The following is a 23457-nucleotide window of genomic DNA, read 5'->3' as shown; positions in this document are numbered from 1 at the left end:
TTTGCAAACAAGGATTCCTCTCAGTCAAAACCAACCGTTGGAATAACCCCCTGTGCTCACCTCCACATATGAAATGTTTGTTGTTGAAAACAGCCCAGCGGGGACGATCCACGGGAAACTAACTTTTGCATTTCCATCAAATACAACGTCCCGTTCGCTTCCCTGCTTCATGCAAACAAATTAACGAGTGGCGTCCTCTATTCGTACGTGAAGCCATGAGAATGAGCGCACTTGGAATTTTACATTGCGGAAATGGATTTTCGACTCCTCTAAAATTTTGACCCAAATAAAGGTAAAATTCGAAGAACAATGTATCCTTTCTGTTGGCTAACATACGAGTGCGCTGTCCTAAACATGCTATTTAAAAAGGAGGAAAAGTTGATTTTAACTTTGCAGACTACCCCAAACACAGAGCACAAACGATGATGAATGTATTTGGAAATTGAAGTTTATGGTACAGTGACCACATGGAAATATGGAAGCAAAAGGGGATGGCCTTGTTGCCTGTTGTTGCCCGACGATACTCAGGAATGCAATGCCCAATCGCAAGCATTATTTGTAGATAATTAAAATGCGAATAATTATCTGGCATTGAAAGGGGGTTTGATTTTGTTTGGGAAGGGTGGGGGAAAGTTGTGCATGTACTTTGAAATTCAAATTTGGGAATCGATCTCCTTCATGTGGAAAACTTTGTAGCCTGCCAGCCCCCTCTTTTGTTATCTGTTGAATTGATGAAGCCATTTTCCAGGGATTTTATGGTTTATTTTTTATCTTACCTAAAGTGAGCTTGGATCAACATTTTCAGTTTCTCGTCGGTATCTATGGTGATGTCGGCGGATGGCAACGGTTCGTTCTTCTCTTTTTTAAGGTTTTGTGTAAAATAAAACCTTATTAAAACGGTTTACTGTCTGTCCGTCCGTCTGTCTGTCTGTTCTTTTTTTCAGGAGGAGGAAATCTTCAAAAGCCGCTGGTCTCGACACACCAGCGTGTGGGATTTTTACCCACTAAAACCACCCCCAACATCCTCCCTGCCCCCCGGAACCATCATAGGGTATTACATCACGGGGCGGAGTCAGCTCATTCTAAGCTTAATCACCTTTCTTCTATACGTATGTGTCAGCGTTTTTCTCCTCTCCTCTGCCTTTCGCAGTTTATTTTGGATAGATGCGTTCATGCAGTTGACCGCATCCCAACTCTCTTGTTGTGCTAGCGTTTTCGGCACCAGATTTTCTGGTACCAGCACCTCTCATAGAGTCTCCTCTAGATTCCTCCTTTTTTCCATAAATCTCAGAGAGTGGAAGAATACATGCTCTGAGTCCTCTGGTCCTCCGTCGCAATTTGAACAATCAGGTGAGATCTCCAATTTAAACCTGTGCAGGTATTGGCGATATCCTCCATTCCCCGTGAGAAACTGGATGAGATTATAAATAATTTCACCGTGTCGTCTCTCCAACCAGTCCTTGATGTCAGGAAAGAGCCTGTGAGTCCACCGATCCTTTCCCGAGCATTTCCACTGCTCTTTCAATTTGTTTATGGATCTCTCCCTCTCAGAGTTCTTCGTCTGTGATAAGGGAGAGACTGGTTTCGCATTGTATATATTCGCCATCTTATCTGCAAGATGTCAATCGGCATCACTCCAGAGATGACGAAACCTGCATAATCTGAGACAATCCTGAAGGCAGATCTTACCCTCAGGGCTGTCCTCCTGTAGACTGCACTTAGTTTGTTAGTATTAACTGACGTCCGCAACGCCTCCCTCCAAACTGGGGTCAGATAGAGCATGATTGAGGTCACCATCCTGGTTATAAGCAACCTAGAAGTGTGATGGTCGGTTTGGAAGTGATGATATGATTCCTGATTCTAATACAGGCGTAATTTCTTCTCCGGCGCTTAGTGATGAGACCTACGTACCAAGCTGTCGTGTTTCAATCTTTCTACCCTGGCTTTCCAACACCATCTCATCTGTACCACTGAAACGTAGTTGGAATTTTAAGCTCTGAGCTCCTCAAGGGTCGCTGCGACAGAGATCGCGTAGCTTCAAGTAAGTCAGCTGGTGGAGGTGCCTTCATCGCGGTTAAGTCCCCCCTACGAGCCGAATTCATCTTTTCTTCATCTTCTACCCCCTATGATTGGATCCTCTTACGTGTTTGCCTCCCAACAGCGGTCCTATTATTAAATGTTGCGTATACTCCCCTTGCCTATCTGTATGATTAATTCTTCGACAGTCTTTCAGAAGTCCTTACTGTAACTTTCCTCTCTCTTCTCTTCATTGTCTGTGATGACTTTAACCTCCCTTTGCTCTCCTGGCATAACATTCTCGGCCTGCCATATCTTCCAAATTGTTCCTCTTGTGGCAACCTCGCGGGAATTTTTAGTTTTGGCCCCAGACAAGTAGGTGTTCAAGATCGCTTGATGATGAGCAGCCCTGGGTAAAAAACGACGATAGTAATTTAACTTGCACAAAAACCTTCGCAGATACTTCACCGTGGTTGGTAGTGGAAAACTCTTAATCGTCTCAACTTTGTCTGGGTCAGGTTGGATACTGTCAGGGGTAACCAAGTGGCCGAGAAATTTCACCTGCTTCTGTGGAAATCTGCATTCTTCAACGTTTAAGACAAGCCCGGCCTCAAGGAGACGTTGAAAAATGCACTCGAGATGCTCTAAATGCTCAGATTCGAAGGCAGGAGCGACTAAAACGTCATCCATATATACGAAACAAAACTTTAAGTTTTGTAAAACAGAGTGGATGACGCTCTTGAAGGTCTGTGCAGCGTTGCATAAGCCGAAAGACATCCCAGTGAACAGTGAAGAGTCCGAAAGGTGTGCAGATTGCCGTCTTCGGAATATCTTCGGGAGCTACAGGAATTTTGTGGTACGCCATGGCTAGATCCAAAGTCGTAAAAACACGCCAGTTCGTTAGTGAATGCACGAAATCTTGGTATGCGATATCGGTCTGGAACTATCTGAGCGTTCAGACGCCTATAATCTCTGCATGGCCGCCATTCGTCATTTAGCTTAGGGACCAAATGAAGCGGAGAGTGCTTAACCGGCTTGGAGAAACTTCTTTCCGTAGTGACACTGTGAAACTTTCGGAGGAGTGCGCGTAAGCAATAGTTGGTAACGTCCTCGAAAATTATCGAGAGAGTGTCATCTCAGCAGGTAGAAATCTTCACTGATGCCTGAAACCGGGCTGCGGGGTCTATTAAGGTGTTGTTCTCCAAGTCAACCAAGTCTGCGCCTAATATGGGGATGCTGATGTCCTTTAAAATAAAACGCCACGAAAACGTTCCGCGCAGTCCAAGACTCACGTCCACCTGCCTATATCTATATGTGCGGATGGGAGATGAATTCGCGGGAAAAGAGTGTTCGGACGGGATACAGGGAGAACCGACACCTCAGCGCCAGGAATTAACGTTTACTTAAGGGAGTTGAACATTGTAAGGTGACGTGGTACTGCGCTTCGAGTAGCCGTCGCCGAGGCACCCAGCCGGGCTACTTTTTTGCTGCGCTAAACGTGCATCCGGTGGCACATTTGGTCGCTTGAACTCCGTATTTCCGATGGTACCAATAAATTGTGCAGGCCGATGAGGGTATTGACGTACACCAACTCCAGGAGGTAGATCTCGATCACAATCACGGTCGAGGTCTCCTTTCTGCAATGGGCGTCATACCTTTTCGGTGCATAACTCCTCTCTCTCTTCCTTTTCTCTCCCCTTCTGAGTACAGCTGCCTCCGAATATCCTATCATTCTCCTTCTTTCTCCTTCTTTGGTGGAGCACCTCGTTGGCAACCTTGATGCCAATGTCGGACCCGGCTCCGATGATCTTCCTAACCTTTTCCTGATTAAAACTTCTAAGCTCACTTCCCTTCTTTCCTACATTATTTTCAATAAGAGCCGCGAAGAGTGTCATTTTCCCAGCCCATGGAAAGAGGTCCTTATTTTTCCCTTACACAAAGGTGGCGGTGATCATACTCTTGCTAAGAATTACCGCCCTATTTCGCTCCAGACTGGTTGACCACCCACTTCGGCCACCCTATAGCTAAGGAGCAGCACAGCTTTATAATACGTCGATCCACTGCTACCAAGAATCTGGACTTTACTAACTTTGTGGTCAAATGTCTCAACTCTCGGCATGAAGTCTACATCATTTGCACGGATTTTTCTAAGGCCTCCGATTCCGTTAACCGCGAGATACTGTTGTCAAAAACTAGCCTCCCTCAACATTCCTTCATCTTTTGTTACATGGCTTGCCTCCTACCTTTCCTTCCGACCATGTAGTGTTCCTTTTGATAGTTGCACATCTAGTTCTTTTTCCCCCTCCTCTGGTGTGCCACTAGGATCCGTTATTGGACCTCTTTTATTTGTATTCTCTATTACTGATTGCTCTTTTTTCCTCACTTGTCCATGCTTGTTATATGCCAATGACCTCAAGCTATTTTCCTCTGTTTCGTTTTCAATGGATTGTGTTTCCCTGCAGGAAAATCTGGATAATTTGGTCCATTGGTGCACAGTTAATAAGTTGGTTCTTAATGTCAGCAAATGCCACTCGATGTGTTATTCGCTTAAAACCTCTTTCACTCCTTTCTCCTACTCTCTTAGTGGTTGCTCTCTGTTTTATCTTTTGAATCCTCGACCTGGGCGTAAAATTCAACGATAAACTCCGTTTTGGCAGCCACTACTTCGATATTACCAACTGTGCATCCAAAATATCAGGTTTCATACTGTGTTCCTGTTCTGATTTCACCTCGGTTCAATCATTCATAATGCTAATCCCTCGTGAGAAGTATCTTTGAGTATTGTTCCGTGACTTAGTCCCCCCTTCCGTAATTGTGATTATCTTGCCCTAGAGAAGATACAGCGCAAATTCACCCGCTCGCTTTTATTTAGGATGAACCTGCCCGTGTTGACTACTGCCAGTAACCCCTTGACCCCTTTTTAGAACGCACTCTTGCTAGTCGTCTTTGGGCCTAGTTCGACGTGGATTCCGCCAACCTTCGTTTTCCATATGGAAGACACCTCTGCTCCATTGTCTTTGGGATTTATCCTGTAGAGAATTTCATTAAGGATTCCGCAATTCATCGGCTTAATGAGCAGGTCTTGTCCTTCTTCTCTGGCGCTGTAGGCAGTTGTTTCCTTTTATCTTTCTTGGTTTTCTTTTTTTGGTCCCTGGAAACTACTCCGATAACACCGGTTTAATGCACACTACCCAAACAGGGTCCAGAAGGGGCTTGCTTCTGATATACGTCACAACTACCAACTTGACAGAGCTAGGCTCATATCATCTCATCGACGTCGACGGGGACTCCCGATGTGTCCTGCCGTGTACCGGTTATTCGCGGTTCGCTCTTCGCTACTACCTAGGGCGGGTGGTCTGATAGCTAGGGGGTCAGAACTATTTACTCGGGCACTTCGGGTACGTTACTCTCCCGCGACTCGTTAAAGGTCGCTGACGACCTTGACTGCGATTGAAGATGTTAACCGCATAAGGTGGTCTCGGCAAGAAGACCTTATCTTAAAACTCAAGGAATCCAAAGTTATAACCGGGCGAAAGCCAATCCGCCAATCGTGCGTGGGATTGATGCAAACCAGCCTCAATCACTGTAAAGTGTGAGCCTTCATGAGAAAATTATTAATGTAACGAGTTAGTGAATCAGATCGAAATCCTGGTGGTGACATGTGATCCAGAAAAAGAACAAACTAAGTGGCTGCTAATGGTTTCTGAGGCGTTCAATTTTTCCTGCGGTGCGAGAGACCGATAGATTAGTCAAGTTTACCCAGAAGCTGACTGCTCCTTTATAGGCAACCCAGCTAGCTGCTTGCTTTCGGTCAAGGAAAGTTTACCAAATGTTCAAGACTGCTTACAGGGTGATAGTGAAAAGCCCGCAAAGGCAAACATCAACCCAAAAGACGTGCCGGAATCTTTTCGAAAAAATTATTAGCACACTCACCAGCAAAACAGTAAAAAAGAAACCATGGTTGCAGTCGCCAAGTATGGGATATTTCCAGTTACCAACGGTATCGAATTGGTGGACTTCGGCGCAAAATTGGAGTGTCTGGAGTTCCATACTATGACTATGATGATGATGAAGGGCATCGGCCACAATAAAGTTGAGCTAGAATTCTTCACACCATCAGGCTTGCCCAAAGGAAGGAATATTTACTAAATACTGGTTGGAAAGGCTCTGGTTGATTCTGATTGCGGAGAAATGAAGACCTGATCACGAAACGTAGAGAGGTGTAGGAAGAAAACAGTGTCAAAGTAGAAATGGGTTGGCATATGTGCCTCTCTAAGTCGGGTATTAAATGGCTAAGTGTGATGAGGCCGAATTAAGTTTTAGAAGGCATCTAGAGTATGCGTGTCGCTTGGGTTCTTCTTGTTGCTAAGAATATTGAGATCGACCGATGGACGGTCGAATGGCGAGGGGTTCCTTTCAACTAACAATTTCCTTCCTCCTCTCTCCTTCCATTAGCGAAAGCATTCACTGAATCGAGGGTTCTCTAAGTCGGAGTAAGCGGAATTGTCGCCCCCACTTATCGTCAAATAATGCCTACTAGAGGTGTTCCAAATTTCTTTTCTAAAGCGTTTTCGATTCCTTTTGGATGCTGGTTTCACAGGCAATATATATTTTGTTATATTAATGTGAGGAGCAGAAATGCTAAGAGCAAATACAGAGTTCTAAGCTACTAGGCTTACTTGTTTTTCATTTCACAAAGGAATACTGTCCGCCTCATTTCAACAGGTTCCTCTCTTGCTGTCAAACGATTGTTTTCGTTGTTTTTGGTTTGATAGAGAACTAACTCCATTTATTCCGCTACTTTATCTTCTATTATTCCATAAGATAAAAGCATGAAAAACTGGGTTGCTCTTATTGGTGGAGAAAAATGGCAGAATATCTATCCCAAAGTTTTCTTTTCTTCCGGATGGCCACCACTCAGCATTTATCCAGTCTGTTTGGTCCACGTGGTTTTACTTCCTTTCTATCTCAGCAATTGCCTTCAAGCTGTTTTCCATAAAGCAGGTAAGTGAATGAATAATTTATAGCTAACCAAGAAGGGCCGAGACAAAGCTAACTTCATTTATTATCTCACAAACAAGGGATCAACAAAGTTCCTCAATTTGTCCACAACAATATCAATAAGACATGGTCATCCTATCTGACCACTTACATATTTCTAGTAAATTTCATATTCAAACAGTTTCATTTAGAAGGAAAAGGTTTTCACTGGGCATGACCGAAAAATTAGAATTTCTGCTCCGAGTCAAATTGGGCTACGAAAAGTCTTGGTTGAGGGAATTTTTCATTAAATTTTCCTCGGACAAAGATATAATATTTATCTGGGGGTCGTCATATTATCTGGGGTAGATGCTACTTGTTATTTCATATTTTCTGGATTCTGCCGGTACGAGTGTTTGTCTGAATAGGTTGCCCTTATAAACGAGAGGTCAATTAAGTTTCAACCATACACTCCGTTCCTAGGTTGCCACCAGACGTAGCTTGAATTTCCAAGTCAATTACGTACACAGGAGTCAAGTGACTGTGGCTGGGTAGAGTTAATTCCATTTCGAAGAGATGAATAGAGACACGTACTGTACCAATTAGTCGCAGCCTTTTATGTTTTTTTGCGTTCCGTGTTGAAGATTTACTTTCGAGGTTTTTTAAGATCCCTGTAATGGGACTCACATGGGTTTTCTTCAAGGATGAGTAGTAAAAGTAGCCACAATTTATTGCTTGTCAAGGAAAACGCCAAAAATGTTGGAACCTCTTTCCTGTTGTGTGTGCTCATTTAAAACGATGATTCCGCCGATAAATGTTGCGTTTGCTGAACCGAAGTGTTTTTGGAATTACTCTGGGCAAACCCCAATTCCCCTGTGATGCCTAACTGGTATCATTGGTCTAGTTCGATTGGGGTTATAATTGCTTAGTGGAACTTCAGCAGAGAGCAAAAAAGATAATCGGACGCTGTAATTTTCGGTGAGTTTCTTAAAGCTGAAAGAAGTATAGCTTAAAACAATATTGTGTTACTGCTGAAATAAGCAACACAACATCACTGGAGAAATCGCAATATTTGGGATTAGTGTTGCTTCTGGACCATAATTCGGCTTGGGGTACTTGTATCGATGATAGCTGGACAACACTGCAATATCACAGGGAAAACAAGGTGGAAAATCTCAACCAATAAACAACCAAGCTTTATACTGACGGTCAGACGGTCCTTATGCAGTCGCAAACATATGTTCATTGATAGTGTCAGTGTCTTCATGCATTTAGTCCGGAAGCAATCCTTACCAGCGTCCTTACCAGACAAGCCGAGACAGATCTCGTTTGTCACCCTCAAAGCATATGTAAAGAAAGTTTGACATCAATTGGACACTTTGGGGGGGGGGCTTTTCTGAGAAAGGTCAACTTACAGGTAGCATGTACATAGTACCTTTGTCAGGATCTGGCAGTTTCAAAAGTGATACCATTATAATCCAACTAAATGTAAAAAGTCAACAGAAAACATCTGAAAATTTTCATTCAGCTTTGCTAGTGAACCTAATTTCATCAATGTGGTCATACGAAAGCACTTCTTGGTAGAACAGTCCCGTTGGAGAGTGGCACGAATCAATTTATATTACATTTTTGGACCAAAGGTGCATTGAGTTGGTAGTGCGCATGAAATCACTTCCAGCCGTTCTAGACTATGGAAACTGGCCAATAATGTAGAAACTAGGACTGTGCACCTGTGTCCCGATCCCTGGGAGGCGCATCAAACTTATTGCCGAAATTAAAGCAACAATTAAGTTGTTCACTACAAGCATTGGATAATCTACATTAGATAATACCATTCTGTTACTGGTCGAAGATGACCAATAGGGGCGAGCTACCTAGCGAAATACCAACACGCGAGCTAAACCTGAAAATATGAATTAAAAAAAAAACGGCTCGACCAAACGAAACGGAGGATCTAAGACGGATCACATCCTCGAAAAATGTTTCATCTGCCTCAGATATATTGTGAGGCGCGGCCCTGGAGGTCCCTACTGCGTATTAACATCCTCAGGACATAATATTAGAGGATGTCCATTTTCTATGCGAGTTTGCGGGGCTAGAGAGAAATGAGGGAAACAAGTCCTCAAATTATTGGAACTTTTCTTCAATAACAACGGTTAAATAATTAATGGAATCCAGCTGCGGAATCTGGTGTTGACCAGCTATCAGCAATACAATACAAATACTACTCAATGCAGTTTCCAATCATTTTCATAGCCTGCAATAGTTATCATTCTTCCTTCCTTATTTATTTCTCTTCTCCTTCTTCACAAAATGTATTCTAATAATTTCTTCTGAACCGACCTACATAGAAATATAAATAGGAGTTATGATAACGCCGAAATTACTCAATAATCCGACCATGAGTTCTTAATCAACCAACATGATTTTCGATTAATAATTGGATTGCAATTTGTTTCATAACAATTTCCATTCGAATAAAACTGAATGTCTTCTGAGATACGTCGGTTACAGTCAGATTACTCAGTAAAACAAATAAACGCAGCACAATAAAAAGTCTAGGGATTGACTCACGTCTTCCGAGCAATCTATCGTTAGTCATTCAAACAGCAAAGTCAAGCAACACCCCAAACGTTAGAATGCTATCTGAACGTGCTGGGATAGAACAAAGTGGCGGAAGGCAGCTGGAGCCTTACCTATCAACACAGGCATTGAGTTAGGGGTGTTCGGAAATTGATGATGCAGTGAACGCCAGATCTAGATAACTTGATTGATCTCCTCAACAGTTTTTGACCTCACTAGAATGTTGGTCGCCCCCAAGGCTTCAACTTGTGAAGAACCTCACTGCAATTGACCACCCTGCGTCGTCCGCTCGACACCCTCTGGATTTCTCCGATCCGGTGCCACTCCGAATACTGAAGCTCCCGCTACGTCTGGCGCTCCTGGTACAATGATCCCAAGGTCGCCGAGGTCGGAGGAATCACGCTCTCGAAAAAAAAGAGCACATACTCTGGGCATAAATGAATACATTTACGAACTAAAAGAAAATAGAATTGGCCTGTAGTCAAATCAGAGCGCACCAACCACTTTTTCTTATCTAACTCATCAATTTTCGCTTCCGGGGCCTTTTCTACGACGATTTCCTCGCTTCCTTTACTTACGGAAGTAAAACCGAATTATATTATTGCTTTCGAAGCGTTTCAACACATGCCTTTAATACTTTAGGTCATTGCTAAAGACATGACACAATATATACGTTTCCACAGTAAATTACGTTGCAGAAGCACACGCCACTAATCTCCCTTCTAAAGTGAAAATGTTCACGTCATCAGCGCTCGGCCCAGCTGTTCTGCTGTTCATCGATCAGCCGGTCTCGGCCCCGGTAATTCCCCATGCAAAATGCATTTTCAACCAGAGACAACAGTTAGGCATGCATTCCATAACAGATGACCTGATCAGGTTTAAGTGCAAAGTCAATGTTCCTCATCCCTTTAGATTACGGACAGGTCAGGACAGGATTCATTAAGAAACTTACCCTAGATCTAACCCAATGTTGGCATTCATATTGTAATAAGTAGTGCGAAGAATGATACGAGCCGAGTATATGGTATCTAGTATTAAAAACTCTTTAGGCTATGTGGGTAGAATTGCGAAGTTTGACAAACTTGTTCCAGGGTTTTTTCATTTCTTGATCAAGGTTTTGGTGTACCACTGAACTCCAGTTATCAGACTTGAACAGGTTGGTAAAGGAGAAAAGAAGTAGAGAATAGTTTCGAAAAAGAGTATTAGAATATTCCAGAGTAGGTTGTTATCACTGAACAGAATGAATTGGTAGGTTGGGAGTTTAAGCACGAGGTTTTCGGATAGGAAACCAAACTCATCATTATCATATTGGGAAGAAAAGCTTACATAGAGCAAATATATACAGAAAATGAGAACGAGGACTAGACGAAATCTCCTGTTTTCGAATTTATATAGCAGAACAATTACCAGCTTATAGCTTCTTCTTTGTCCTTGCCCAAGACTGAGGAGTCTGTGAATCACAACCGTGGAGACGCGTTGCTTCATGCCTGGTCTGGTCCCCAGAAGAACTGCTTCCAGAGAGAAAATAGGTACTTTAATGAAATCATAAGGAGAGACTTGGGGGCCTAAGATTACCTCCCCGGATAGGGGATATTTTAAAGCAATCAAAACATCTCCATTTTTTGAATTGGGCATTGCAAACCACTTTTTTTTCGGAGCGAAAATAAAATGGTTACTAAATATTCTGAAATTTGAGACCACACCAGACAACCAGATTTTGCAATGTATTATAAATTTCTAAAATAAAGAGCGAAAATCGAAAGATAAGCAAAGTAGTTTGAGGGTCTATTACATTTTAATAATAAAGGCAAAGGGATGCATTGATCTCCAAGGGATGCCATGAGTCGAGAGTGCCGGAGTTTTATAACATACCTTTTGCTACGGTGATATGGTATCGGCACCAAGATATTAGTATGCTAATTGGTTGGGTAGGTTACCTTGAAAGATGGGATTACGCTACTCTGGAAGTCATTCTTTCAATTGAGGGTTATGGTGCAAATACGGCTTCACCTCAGATTATACTCTTGGTATTGTCAAACATGCTTCGTAGCGAGAGTGATCCGAGAACCAACCATTATAAACCTTCAACTCAAAATTATCCCCTGCGTATGCGAACTTTGACAAGTGACGAAAATCTAGCAGATCTTTGTGTCCATCGATCATTTCTCTCCTGATATCTATCAGGCATTCACCTTGTTTGCAAAATTTTTTATTTGCGCCAATTACGGGTGCAGCTTGAAGCTGAACTAAGGTAATGGCTTATGACATCAGCAATCTCGGGCTCTTTTTTGGTCTACTTATGTATGGTGGTAACCTCACTAATAGTTATAAGTTCCACCATCTGACGTAAAGTTAAAACCATTGGCAGAAGGCACGTAGCACAATGATAGGGTTTAGATAAGTCAAAAAGATCATCTCAGTAAAGATCGCTGCTGAGGCCTGGGGATTCGGTTATGAGGTAGTAACCCGGAAAGTCAGGGCTTTGCGGAAACCTGCTCACTTAAGGCCGAACAGGTGGACCATATTGTACGGGCACTATTGCCAGATGTTCTGATATGCCAAGTGGTTTGGGCGTTCGAATTTTTTATCGTTACTGGAAATCGGATAGCGGTCGACTCAGCTGTGAACTCAAATCAGGGATAATAATCTTTGGCAAACGCAATATTGACCGCATTGCCTCCAACAGTATACTCTAGTGTACTCTTACAGTCTTGAATGAAGTGCTCCAACACGCTTGAAGGCCCTGATCCAGTTGGATTGTTGCGCCAACGGTTATTATTGTTATTACTATTTCCATCACATCCTGTTCAGATTGATGTCAGAAGCGTGGAAAGCGCTGACGATTAATAATCTTCACTGACGAATCAGTCATGGAAAACAGATGGGGCGCAGGGGTGTTCTCGGAAAATTTGATTATGGAACTAGCTTGACCTGTTGGAAAATTGACGACCATACTCCAGGCGGAGATATATGCCATTCCATTGGCAGCACAGGAATGTTTGCGACAAAAAAGGAGGGCTGGCACCTTCCGAATCAGTTCAGACAGTCGGGAAGCATTGTCACCACTAAACAACAACAAGCCAGTTGGTGTAGGATGATCATCGGGTGCTGCTGAAACTTAACCGACTGAACGAAACACTTCTGATGTGGGTTTCAGGACGCTGACAGACTGTCTCGCTGAGGTTTTGGATCCACGGTTGTGGGGCCAGAACCAGTTTTCCGCACCCACTGTAAAGTCTACTCTGAAGGGTGAAATTGCAAGGATTCACGTGAAGGGACTCCGGGCCGGCAGTTCTCTTGTCCCTTGAAAAGCGGAACATGAAAACTCTAGTAGGGCTTTTAACAGGATACTGCTCGTTAAACTACCAGATGGAAAAAATCCGAATGGTCGTCTCCGCCAGATGCAAACAAGGAGGAGCAAGCGACGGTTCTGCATTTCGTATGCAACTGTCCGGCTTCTTCAGACCTCAGACGAAGATACCTTGGTAAGGTAAGGTCAACGAAGAGTATGAAGAGATAGTTTTCAGATTCATTGTAGACGAGAGACCATTGAATAGGTGATCTCCTGGGATAGTACAATGGGCTTAACAAAGGTCTGAGTGCTTCAAGCTGCGGTCCCGTCCCCCCCCCCCCACTCCGCAGGAAACTAAACTAACTAACTAATTGTCAAATACCAACAGCACTCGTTTGTTTGCTTGAACATCAACCAGAGTACTTGACTACCCATGGCAACCTGCAGTTACTCCCATATGGGAGCTCGTAGATTTCCATAATTCGGGCTTCTTTTCAATTCAAGAGGAAGGAGATCCAGCAGCGTGTCAGTGATCCGCCGAAGCACAGCAAGCACTGTATACAACTTCTTTTGATCTAACAAACTTTTCTCGTTACTATTGTATTACACCATTACTCTTAGCACTCTGGGGGTGTCAAAAATTGTAATTCCCAAAAAGATTTTCTGTTTGCGCTTCGACCGCTATCTAGTTATCCTTCGACAACCATAATATTAAGGAGGGATTATTAAATTATTTTATTTCGGCATCACAGTTCAGTTGGCTTTGGTCCCTTTCTTTTAGGTTAACTAATCGAGTTACCTTTTTGAAGTGTCATAATTTATGTGTAGTACGATCTCTTTTCTTCTGAATGGCTAGGAGTTTAAGTATTTGAGCTTTCCTGGGTTGAATCTGTTTTTGACCTTCACCATGACCTTCTTTCGGATACAAAAATTTGATAGGTGATCATCTGATTTCCATTAAGGTTTACTAAAAGCAAAAACAAATTATCCAGTCGCGATGACTTTTCCAACCTAATTTGTAGATATATAAATTTTCCATTATAAACCCTCCTCTCCGGTTTCCCCAATAGAAATTGATTTCGACCCTCCCCTTTCATTCAAACTGCTCCTTTTTTGAGTTTCCTGCAACAACTGCAAATCATTTGCCGAAAACCTCTCATTCAAATGTCGAAAAATAAAGACTGCGGCAAACCTTGTTACTCGGAGTGTAATTATATCCTCTAACCGCAAGCTCAGTAATATAACCCGAGCAAATCCTTGAATGTTTACAACGTATTGCTCCCGAACCAGTCTTGAATACGCTTAGCGATTCTATGTACTAAGGATGGTTAGCATGAAAGCTCTCCTAATTGGCTCCCTTAAGGAGGTATGGAGAATCATTACATTACTCATTAAATGTCAGGTCGTGGTATCATCAGCATTAACCATTGGCATGTAGTCTCCTCGCTCCTATCAAATCGGAAATTTATAGTGTCGCCACTTTCTCTCGACCAGTAATTACGTGGTTTCATTACGGTCTTATGATTTATGGATTAATTATGTTTAACAAACAAACATGGATTGCATTACTGAGACAGCACAATGAGTTCCGTGGAGATTAATAAATAAGCCTACCAGCCCGCAGGATTGTGATGGGCTTTAGATAACACTGGAATAGACTTTGCTCTAATGACATTCTCTTTATTTTCAGGGGACCATTTTCTATTGTCAGACGATGTATTCATAGAGAATCAAATCAACAGTTTGCTGTTAAAATAGTTGATGTAGCGAAATTTACAGCGAGTCCTGGCCTTAGCACTTCAGGTGAGTACAGTTGCATTGTGTCCTAGACTATAAGATGAAACCCTTTTTTCAGAACGTAGTCGACCTTTAAGTATTTTTGTTCCAGGTTTAGTTACGTTTATCAAAGTCCTTCCTGAAGAAGTCGGGAATGGCGCCCATTCCGCGGCAACTACATACCATACGTTATGACTTTTAAGTTAATACAAATTCGCATTTTCCTCCTTGGCGAACAGCTTTGAATCCGATGGAAGCAAAAGGTTGCTTTGAAGCCAACCGCTAGTTACTAAGCTGAGTCCTTTGATGGTTAAAGCACATTCACGCACATATGCATGCGAAGAAAAACTCATTTCAGGAAGTACTGTTCCATTTAGCTTGCTTCAAAGTACAACCTCCATGACATTTGATGAAAATATAGTTTTCCGCCATATTAAAAATGTTACCTCAAGATCCTCCATTTTCCACATAAATTTGGAGAGACTTTCACCCGTAACATCTCATTTTAAAAACATGTAAATCATCGTCCCATGCTTATTTATGTTCAGCGTTCGTGCAACGAAGCCATAACTTCCATTCACATGCCCGCATACTTCCTTGAATTCCTTCGCCAATCCATCGAGGATTCTTCGCACGCTGTGCGAATATACATGGCTACAAACCTAAGAAATGTACTTTCTCAAATTAGATCCTCAACAACATTATCGTTATCATTTTAGACTTGTGCAATAAATTAACATATCCACTCCGTGATAATCAAGGAGCTCACTTGCAAAATTTTCCGGGAGCTGGAAAAATTAATCCATGCTCTTTGCTATTATTATATTTCCCCTGTCAGGACTGTGTTACTTGTGCAAGATACATAGATGCATATATCTTTATTTGGAGTTTTTATTTTCAGTCATTTTCAATCTGATGGAAGGAAGGAAGGAAGTACTGTACTTCTGCCACCGCATTGCAGTGTTGGGCTTTTCTTTTCGTTGCGGTAACATGTCGTACAAGACACTATCTGAAAATTGCAATTTAGCACGGAATCATTCCAGAAAAGATAGGAATTGGGTGTGGTTTTGATATCTTTCGGACATTTATTAAAAAGTTAAAGGATTCAACGTTTTCATTTGTCTTAGCGTTTGTGGTGTACTTTTGTGATGTATTGTGTTCGGTCTGATGGAAGTCAGGAATGTTTCCAGTTCATTGAATATTAAATGCTTTGGGTAGAAGATAATAGACAAACGGAAATAAATAACCACAGACATTGTTGACGTGTACATTTTGAAATTGTGTACTCAATTTCTGTTATTTGAGGGGGAGGGACTTCCCTCGCTCACTGATGATAGTGGTTATTTTAGAGCTGAAAATGCATTCAAATGTCGTGGTATTGGATCTAGGACGTAATTTTCTCAGTTTATATATGATAGAACTGTAGAGATATATAAGTGTCCCTTTCTTATATTTTAATCATTTATCCAAAAACCTAGTCAGAACCTGGAAGCTCGGCACTTCACATATGAAAGCCATTGTGTATATTTTATATATGAATATTTGGGTATACCATGGCACATTTTGTACATAGGTGGCTATGTTTATTCACTGAATATGTCCGAATATGCAGTTCAATGCAAACTGACGGGGTAATTGTGATACGAATCCCACCAAACTTTCCGGTAAGCTGAGTTTCTGAGAATGGTTCCTTGAAGTAAGTCTTCCCTTCTAGCCCGCCCCTCAAGTGATCCGTTTTGCAACTTCTGTCCGAAACCCCCAGGGATGCCGTTGGGCATGTCCTCATTGGCCCACTGATATACACGCAAGTCAGTCTTTCGAGTTTGTATAATTGGCTTGTATGCTGAGTTCAGTTCTTTCTGCCCAGATTACCGCCCCTTATGTACACATTGGCCTTACTATTGTAGTGCATATCCCAAGTAGTATCTTCAGGCTGACAACCCGACAAGTGTTTCTGACATGTGCCTTCCAGAGTAATTTTTGGTCAAGTGTAATTCCCAAATATTTGATTCCCATTTCTCGATTAACCGTCATGTCATGTTACCTTATGGCTCTCAAGTGACCAAGCTTACATTCCATAGTGAATTGTACTATGGTATTTTTGGCTGGATTAATACGCAGTCCCACCTTCCTGCATCAGGCACTAGTAACCCTTAGTCCAGTTTGGATTCTATCGCATATGGTATCATCATATCATACAGATCATACGCGCAACCCTGGACCTGTATTCCAGTATTTGTTAGCAAGCCCATGTTTCTAAGGCATGGTACATAGTATCGTAGCCATAGTACATCCGTCAGCCGTAGTACATTCGCCAGCTGACACAGAGGAGTTTCAGTTAACGGTCCTGCCCGGTAAACGTGTTGACACTGATGTAGGGAATTACGCTTTAGAACGTTAGTTCTAATATAGTTGCCCATAACCTTCTCCACCGTTTTGAGTAAAAACAATGTTAGGAAAATTGGTCTGAAAGATTTATCCGCTTTAGGAGCAAATACCACTTTTGCCTGTCTCCATGCCCTTGGTGTATATCCCAGAGCTATACTGCCCCTTACCACCCTCAAAAGAGACTCTAGGATGATTCCTAGTTTTCTTTGGATTAGTGCTGGACAAATGCCATCTACTCTGGGTGATTTCAGTGGCTTAAAAGTTCCCACTGCCCACTTTACCCTAACTTCTTAGCATACCTCTTTTGCTAGTTTCCAGTTCTCCTTTCTCCCCCTTTTATTCGATGCTGGGGTGTTAGGCAGAATATTGTTGTCGGTCGCCACGGGGTAGTATCCCGGGAAATGAGTTCTGAGAAGCAGGAATACTCTGTCCTCCTCATTTTTGGTGTCCCATCTTGCTTCTTTAAACAGGCGGAGCATACTGCCCCGCCTTTGGCTACAGCCTTGTAAAACCTGGTTGCTTCTCTGATCTGTTCGATCCCTTTACAGAATTTCCTGAAGCTATTTCGTTTTGCTTCCCTGATGGCGTTCCTATACGCAGTCAGTGCATTTTTGTACCTCTGCCATTCCCCGCTTTGTTTTGCCCGGTTGAAGAGTTTTCGTGGCTCTGTTCTTATTCTAGCCAGGCTCCTGTTCCACCATGGTACATCCCTTAATGACTTAGCTGTCTTAGCCGGATAGCTGGCCTTAATGGCGACTGTGTTGAGGTTTTCCACCACTGGTTTTGGTTCCAGCTGGCTCCTGATGTCACCGCTCCTTGAAGGTGGGCCATGTTGTTACTCAGGTGCGTTACATAGGATCCATTCTGCCTGGACTCCTTATTATTCCTTTTATTTAGAAGCTACTCTCAATGTCGAATCTGATTATCCTATGATGAGACATAGAGGGGTCATCCGACGCCCTTCAATTCCTGACCACCCCGTTCATTAGAGTATTTCCTAGAGTTATGTCTAGTACTTCCTGTCTAGTGTTGGTCACAAATGTTGGAGTGTTCCCTAAGTTATATATTCCTAACTTATTGCCAAGAATAAATTTAAAAGGTACTCACCTCTTCGATTAGTGTCGCTGCTTCCTCCGTCCTTCTTCGTGGTGGGCGTTGGCATGGCAACTGAGGAGAAGTGGTAACGGCCTCTTCTCACAGTACTTCCCTAGTTTAGCGACTTGTTCCGGTGGAAACCGGACGTCGTTACTCTTGGGAAGTATCGCGATGCCACGACTGCCTCTCGAGTGCTCCTCCCGGTTACCAGTGAGACTTGCATAGGCATCTGGCAGTCATTTCTTTATAGAATTGATTGGTTCGGATGAACATACTTCCACATCCGCCAGATCTTTTGCAACAACAATCACTGCTATCATAAGCGTAACCCACTATTGTGAGCTCATGATATTTCATAATAGCGGTCCCAGAACAGAGCCCTGTTGAATACCCGCGGAGACAATGTATTCTTTAATTTCATTCGCTGTGCCGTACCAACACCTTCTTAAATAACACCAATCACTGCCAATGACCTCCTTTTAAGGTTCCAACTGGCCGAGTTGAACGCATTTTGCACATCAAGGGTAATAACAGCACAATATTTGCTAGTGCCACCCTTTCCGTGCTTTTTCGGCTCCAGTTTGATGTCGTCGACTGTTGATCTGGCTGTGCGGAAGCCGAATTGTCGACTTGAAAGGCCTCCCAGACCTTCTACAGCCAGGAGTAATCTAATATAGATTATTCACCCCAACATTTTCCTCATAGTGCTTATTAGTCTGTAGGAAGACTACACAACACTGTCTGTCTGTAGGAAGGCAACACTAAATTTTGTCTTTTCCATGTCTCGTGAAAGATCCCATGCGACAAGCATGCTTTAAACAACTCTTGGAATATGTCCGGCCTCGATTTATCGGCCAGCCTAATGACTTTGTTTGGTATGCCGTCGAGGCCCGGCGTTTTGTTGTCTCCCAGCCTAGCGCAAATCTCCAGTACTTCTTTTGTCATTACTGGAGGTATTACAGCCACATCAATGTCTGTAGACTGCACCTGTTTGTGCTGTCATGAGGAAACAAACCCTGAACGATTTTCAGTAAGGGATCGGAGATGTAATTAGCTGAGCTGCCTCACCTCTAAATCTCCCCAAAACAACCTTGTAGGTGCTTCCCCATGGGTCTATATCCGCTTGAGGGCCTGCTTGCGCCAGCTTCAGGTTTCTTCGAGTTTCCTTCTAATCTTGCTGCTTCACCTCCTAATCAATCCTACCCATTGCTCTCTGGGCCGCTCGTCGCAACCCGATGACCCACCGATCGAAGGTCGAACAATTCACTATTTCGCCAGCAGTTGGGCCTTCAACTGGGGAGAGTATAACGTCTCGGCATCGATGAATTGCATGTTGACACGGTACACTGCATGATATAGAGGGATCTTTCCAAGGTAGTACTTTGTATAGTGTCCTGGTTCAAACACACATCTATGAATGTTTGCTCGTCAATTGTTTAGCAGTCCAATATGATGTTCTCTTCATCCTTGGACGGGCAGAGTTCCGACCGCTTGACTTACTCTTCATGTCAAAGACTATTGCCTGTGATCATTGTGGGTGTAGTGTTCACTGACCTTCCAGGATATATCACGAGTTAGTGAAGAACCAACAAAAGTCAGATCCACAACCAAACCGGATTCCTTTTCCGGTAGGTATTAACCTGACGACCATTAGCCAATAGGATATCTAGCTGCCCGAAAGCCTCAAAGAGACAACGGCCCTTTGCATTTGTCAGAGAACTTCCTTTTTCTGTGGCCCATGCATTGAAATCACCGGCGATGACTTCTGGTTTCTGTCCTTTTGCATCCAAGACCAGTCTGTCCAAAATGTCGTCGAATTCAGCCAACGTCAAGCTTGGAGGAGGATAGCAGCTATATACGTAAATGTCGTCCATTTTTGCCCATACGAAACCACTTGTGGACTACCTCATACACTCCTGTATGGTTTGTTCCCCGCATGCTCACAAGGCTGTACCACCTTTAGGATCGGTTACCCACACACTATTCTAAGGGTTTCTATTGGATGCGGTTATTTTAGTGGTTTGCGAGAGCAGTTCTTGAGCTACACTACAGTGATTGGGGTTGATTTGGATCAACCTCATTTTCTCTCTGCATTTAGCGCCGTTTTGAACTCGAGACACCAGTCGCTTCCGGCTGTATGCCCGCTGTCCAGACTTCCCTTTCCATCATGCAACATGCATTTGGGATCCTTGTTACTTTCCCGAGCAATATAGCCAATTTCTCTACAGCGTGTGCATCAGTTAGACCGGTCACTCACACTTGTGCAAGTCCTCGCCAAATGTCCATACAAGAGACACTGCAAGCATCTCTTTAAAGAAATTTGCTCTGCCATCTGTGTACTTCCATACCTTCTTTTTAAAGTTTACAATAGATACTTCCTGCAAGTCGTCGCAGTCCAAATCTGCGCCTTAGAAGTGACCTAATCTAGGTCCTTGCACTGTATAGCAAACTCATACTTGTGAGCACGCACGACAGCACTTTCTTCAAGTAAATTTTTGACTTGGCTGCGGAAGCCTCCGGCCCCTTGTGGTTCCTTCGGATCCTGTTTACATTTCCCCCTAAGTCTTTAAGATTAGGGTCAGCTTTCACTCTTCTTAGTATGTCTGCACAGGACATTTCCCGGTTGGACTTCTGTTCCATAGCCTCCATTCTTCTTTCCGCACATTTTGATACACTAATGGTGTTCCTTTGGCCTATTTTTCCTCCACCTAGGATATTGAATCGCTTAGTTTCCCCTAAATGGTTCCGGCTCTCGATACTGAGGAGCCGCCGCTAACCCTTTAGCCCCGTATGCATCACTACGGCGTTTGACGACCATCGTTTTTTTCGGGTGCATCCTTCTGCGCTTTTATTTGGGTGTTCTAGGGAGTAATGTGCTTGGTTTAAACACCTCCTTGTCTAAGCTGCTTGTCAGGGTGGATCCATTGCTCCATTGTGAGTACCCATCCACGTTTTCTACTGGAGCCTATATTACCCTTTAGCCGGTAATCTTCCCATAGCAGTCAGATATTGCATAAAACTCTGTTCACTCTCTCTCATTGGCTACAAATTTATTGCCGGCAATTACCACATGGAAGTAATCCTGATTTGACTCAGGTACTCATTCATAACTGAATTAACTGTTATCCGACGCTATCCACTGCCACCAGTGACATTTGAACCGCGACCTTTCGTATGACAGTCGAGTGCTCTAACCACTGAGCTATCCTGACACTCATTCAGCTCCGTAAAGTGAAATGGAAAATTGATTGACCTAGGTGTTCCCGAATATTTCAGGAGTCTGAAAATTACCACACCAGGAAGGACTGTTTTGTTTGGGTACAATGAAGACACCAAAGAACAGATCGTCACAGCGGAGTGCCAAAGGGCTGGGTACTCTGTTTGCTCTGTCTGCTGCTGTTCTAAGAGAGATTAAAATTGTCAGCTTTGCGGGTAGCCTGGATGTAGTTATTGCAGCAAAACACTCAGATGATGATGATGAGGTCTACTCAGTGGAAACAGTGAGCGAGGCAAAGTGGTGGTTAGAATAATCCGGGCTGAACCTAGCGGATAAGAAAACGGTAGCAGTAAGCGGTAATAACTACCCGTAGAAAGTTGGGGACACATCGTCGTCTCAAAGCCGGCTGCCTCACATCTGGAGGTGGTGATTGATGTCTAACTGAGTTTTGGGGAGTAAGGATGTCGAAAGGCAACTGGTGCGAACGTGGCAAATATGTCGCTTAATATTAGTATGCCGAAACAGTGAGGGAAATTGCTTCTATCCGGAGTAGTGAGATCCTTTCCGCGTTTTACGTCATCTGTGTAGAGGGAGACGTTTGCAAACTTTCCAAGATGGAAGCAGGTGAATCGAGTTTACCGGCTGATAGTTCTGAGGGTTTGCAGTGTTTTTAGAACCACTTCAAATGTTGTAGTGCCGATGGTGGCGGGCACGATCACAGTCGATATTCTGGCGAAAGAAATGGGTGTTGTGTACCATGCAAGACGTATGGAGGGACATACATGACGCAAAGATGTAAAAGGCCAGAGTCGAATGATCTCTTTCAACGTAGATGGAAGGAGTCTGCCAAGGGTCGGTGGGATCACACGCTCATTCCTAACATGAGAGTGTGGTTGAGGGGAAATGTGGGAAGACCAAGTACCATATTATCCAGTTATTCACAAGACACGGTGATGGCCACAGCAGTATCTGCATGGCTTTTGGTTGAGTAATTTACTGAATTGTCTTTGATGCGACGGTGTTTCTGAATGTCGAGAGTATGTGATGTTTCACTGGCTAAGGTTCGCAATGGAGAGGATGGATCTAAACCAAGCGGCGGGCAGGATCATGAGCCCAGAGAATATAGTTGCGGAGATGCTGAAGCTGAAAAATGGGAACTGATTTACGGTTTCCTCCGCAATTGTAAAAACATAACAAGCGTTGCTTAGAGAAGTAAGAAGGAGGGAAGCACAAAGGAGCAGAAGTATAAGTGCCTAAAAGCAAACCCACCCCGCGAAGTAATACCCATGGGGTTGGGCCTAGGGAGACCCGGGATAATTTTTAGTGAGTGCGAATCTCACACACGCCCACTCTAACTACGACGTTCACGCTGTTCAGCTGCAGCGGACGCGACTTTCTGAGACTTTCCCTATCTGTGTACGAGAAGAGGGTGCATTTTCTGGATTTTCATTATAGTGTACCGTGTTATACGATACAACGTGCCGAGCACATACGACGGGACACTACAACTGTCAGAAATGTCGTAAGGGCTTACGACGCTGTGCTCAGCTCAACATGCTTACATTGGAGCTCGGCCTTTATTACTCAAAACCCATAGCTCCAGAATTCGTCCTTGTTTATGCTTCCATAATAATACAATACTATTCTGAAATATACTAAAAGTGGGCAAAGAACATTTTTCGAACAAAAACAACAATCCAGTCCAGTCTACTTTCTCGAAACGTGCAAAAACGTATGTTTTTCCAATCCGGATCCGTATCTACCTGGTACAGGACGAATTCGTTCCGAAACTGTTTCTATTTTGAACGAAAATGTTTATCTGTTTTGGCCCGAAGGGGTGGAAAGTACATTGTTGTTATATTCCTTATCCAATGCACCACCATTCACAAAGTTCATATAACTACGGATTCTACTTTTTTCAGCCAATACTCATCCTTTACCTTTTCTGAACAGGAAAGCTTATATGTGGTTGCAGAATAAATGACTCGGTGCCATGGATATGCAGGAGGAAAACGAGATACTTCCATTATTTCGGTAAACTGGATACAAAAAACTTTGATGCTTGAAAACAATTCCATAAATTTCTCATCAACCACTTAAGGAAAAACTT

At 43.2% G+C, this 23457-nt stretch overlaps 1 protein-coding gene across 1 annotated transcript in view; it reads left to right on the top strand.

Annotated features, from left to right (window-relative positions):
• LOC119650926 (peripheral plasma membrane protein CASK-like) overlaps positions 1-23457 on the top strand; it is a 291137-nt gene that overhangs the window by 153167 nt on the left and 114513 nt on the right. Inside the window, exon 3 of the mRNA XM_038054153.1 lies at positions 14562-14674. Coding sequence (XP_037910081.1) covers positions 14562-14674 — 113 coding nt within the window. The remainder of the gene's footprint in view (positions 1-14561; positions 14675-23457) is intronic.

The sequence above is a fragment of the Hermetia illucens genome, chromosome 3 (assembly GCF_905115235.1).
Source record: "Hermetia illucens chromosome 3, iHerIll2.2.curated.20191125, whole genome shotgun sequence".
NCBI lineage: Eukaryota > Metazoa > Arthropoda > Insecta > Diptera > Stratiomyidae > Hermetia > Hermetia illucens.
This window is presented reverse-complemented; position numbering and strand designations above follow the sequence as displayed.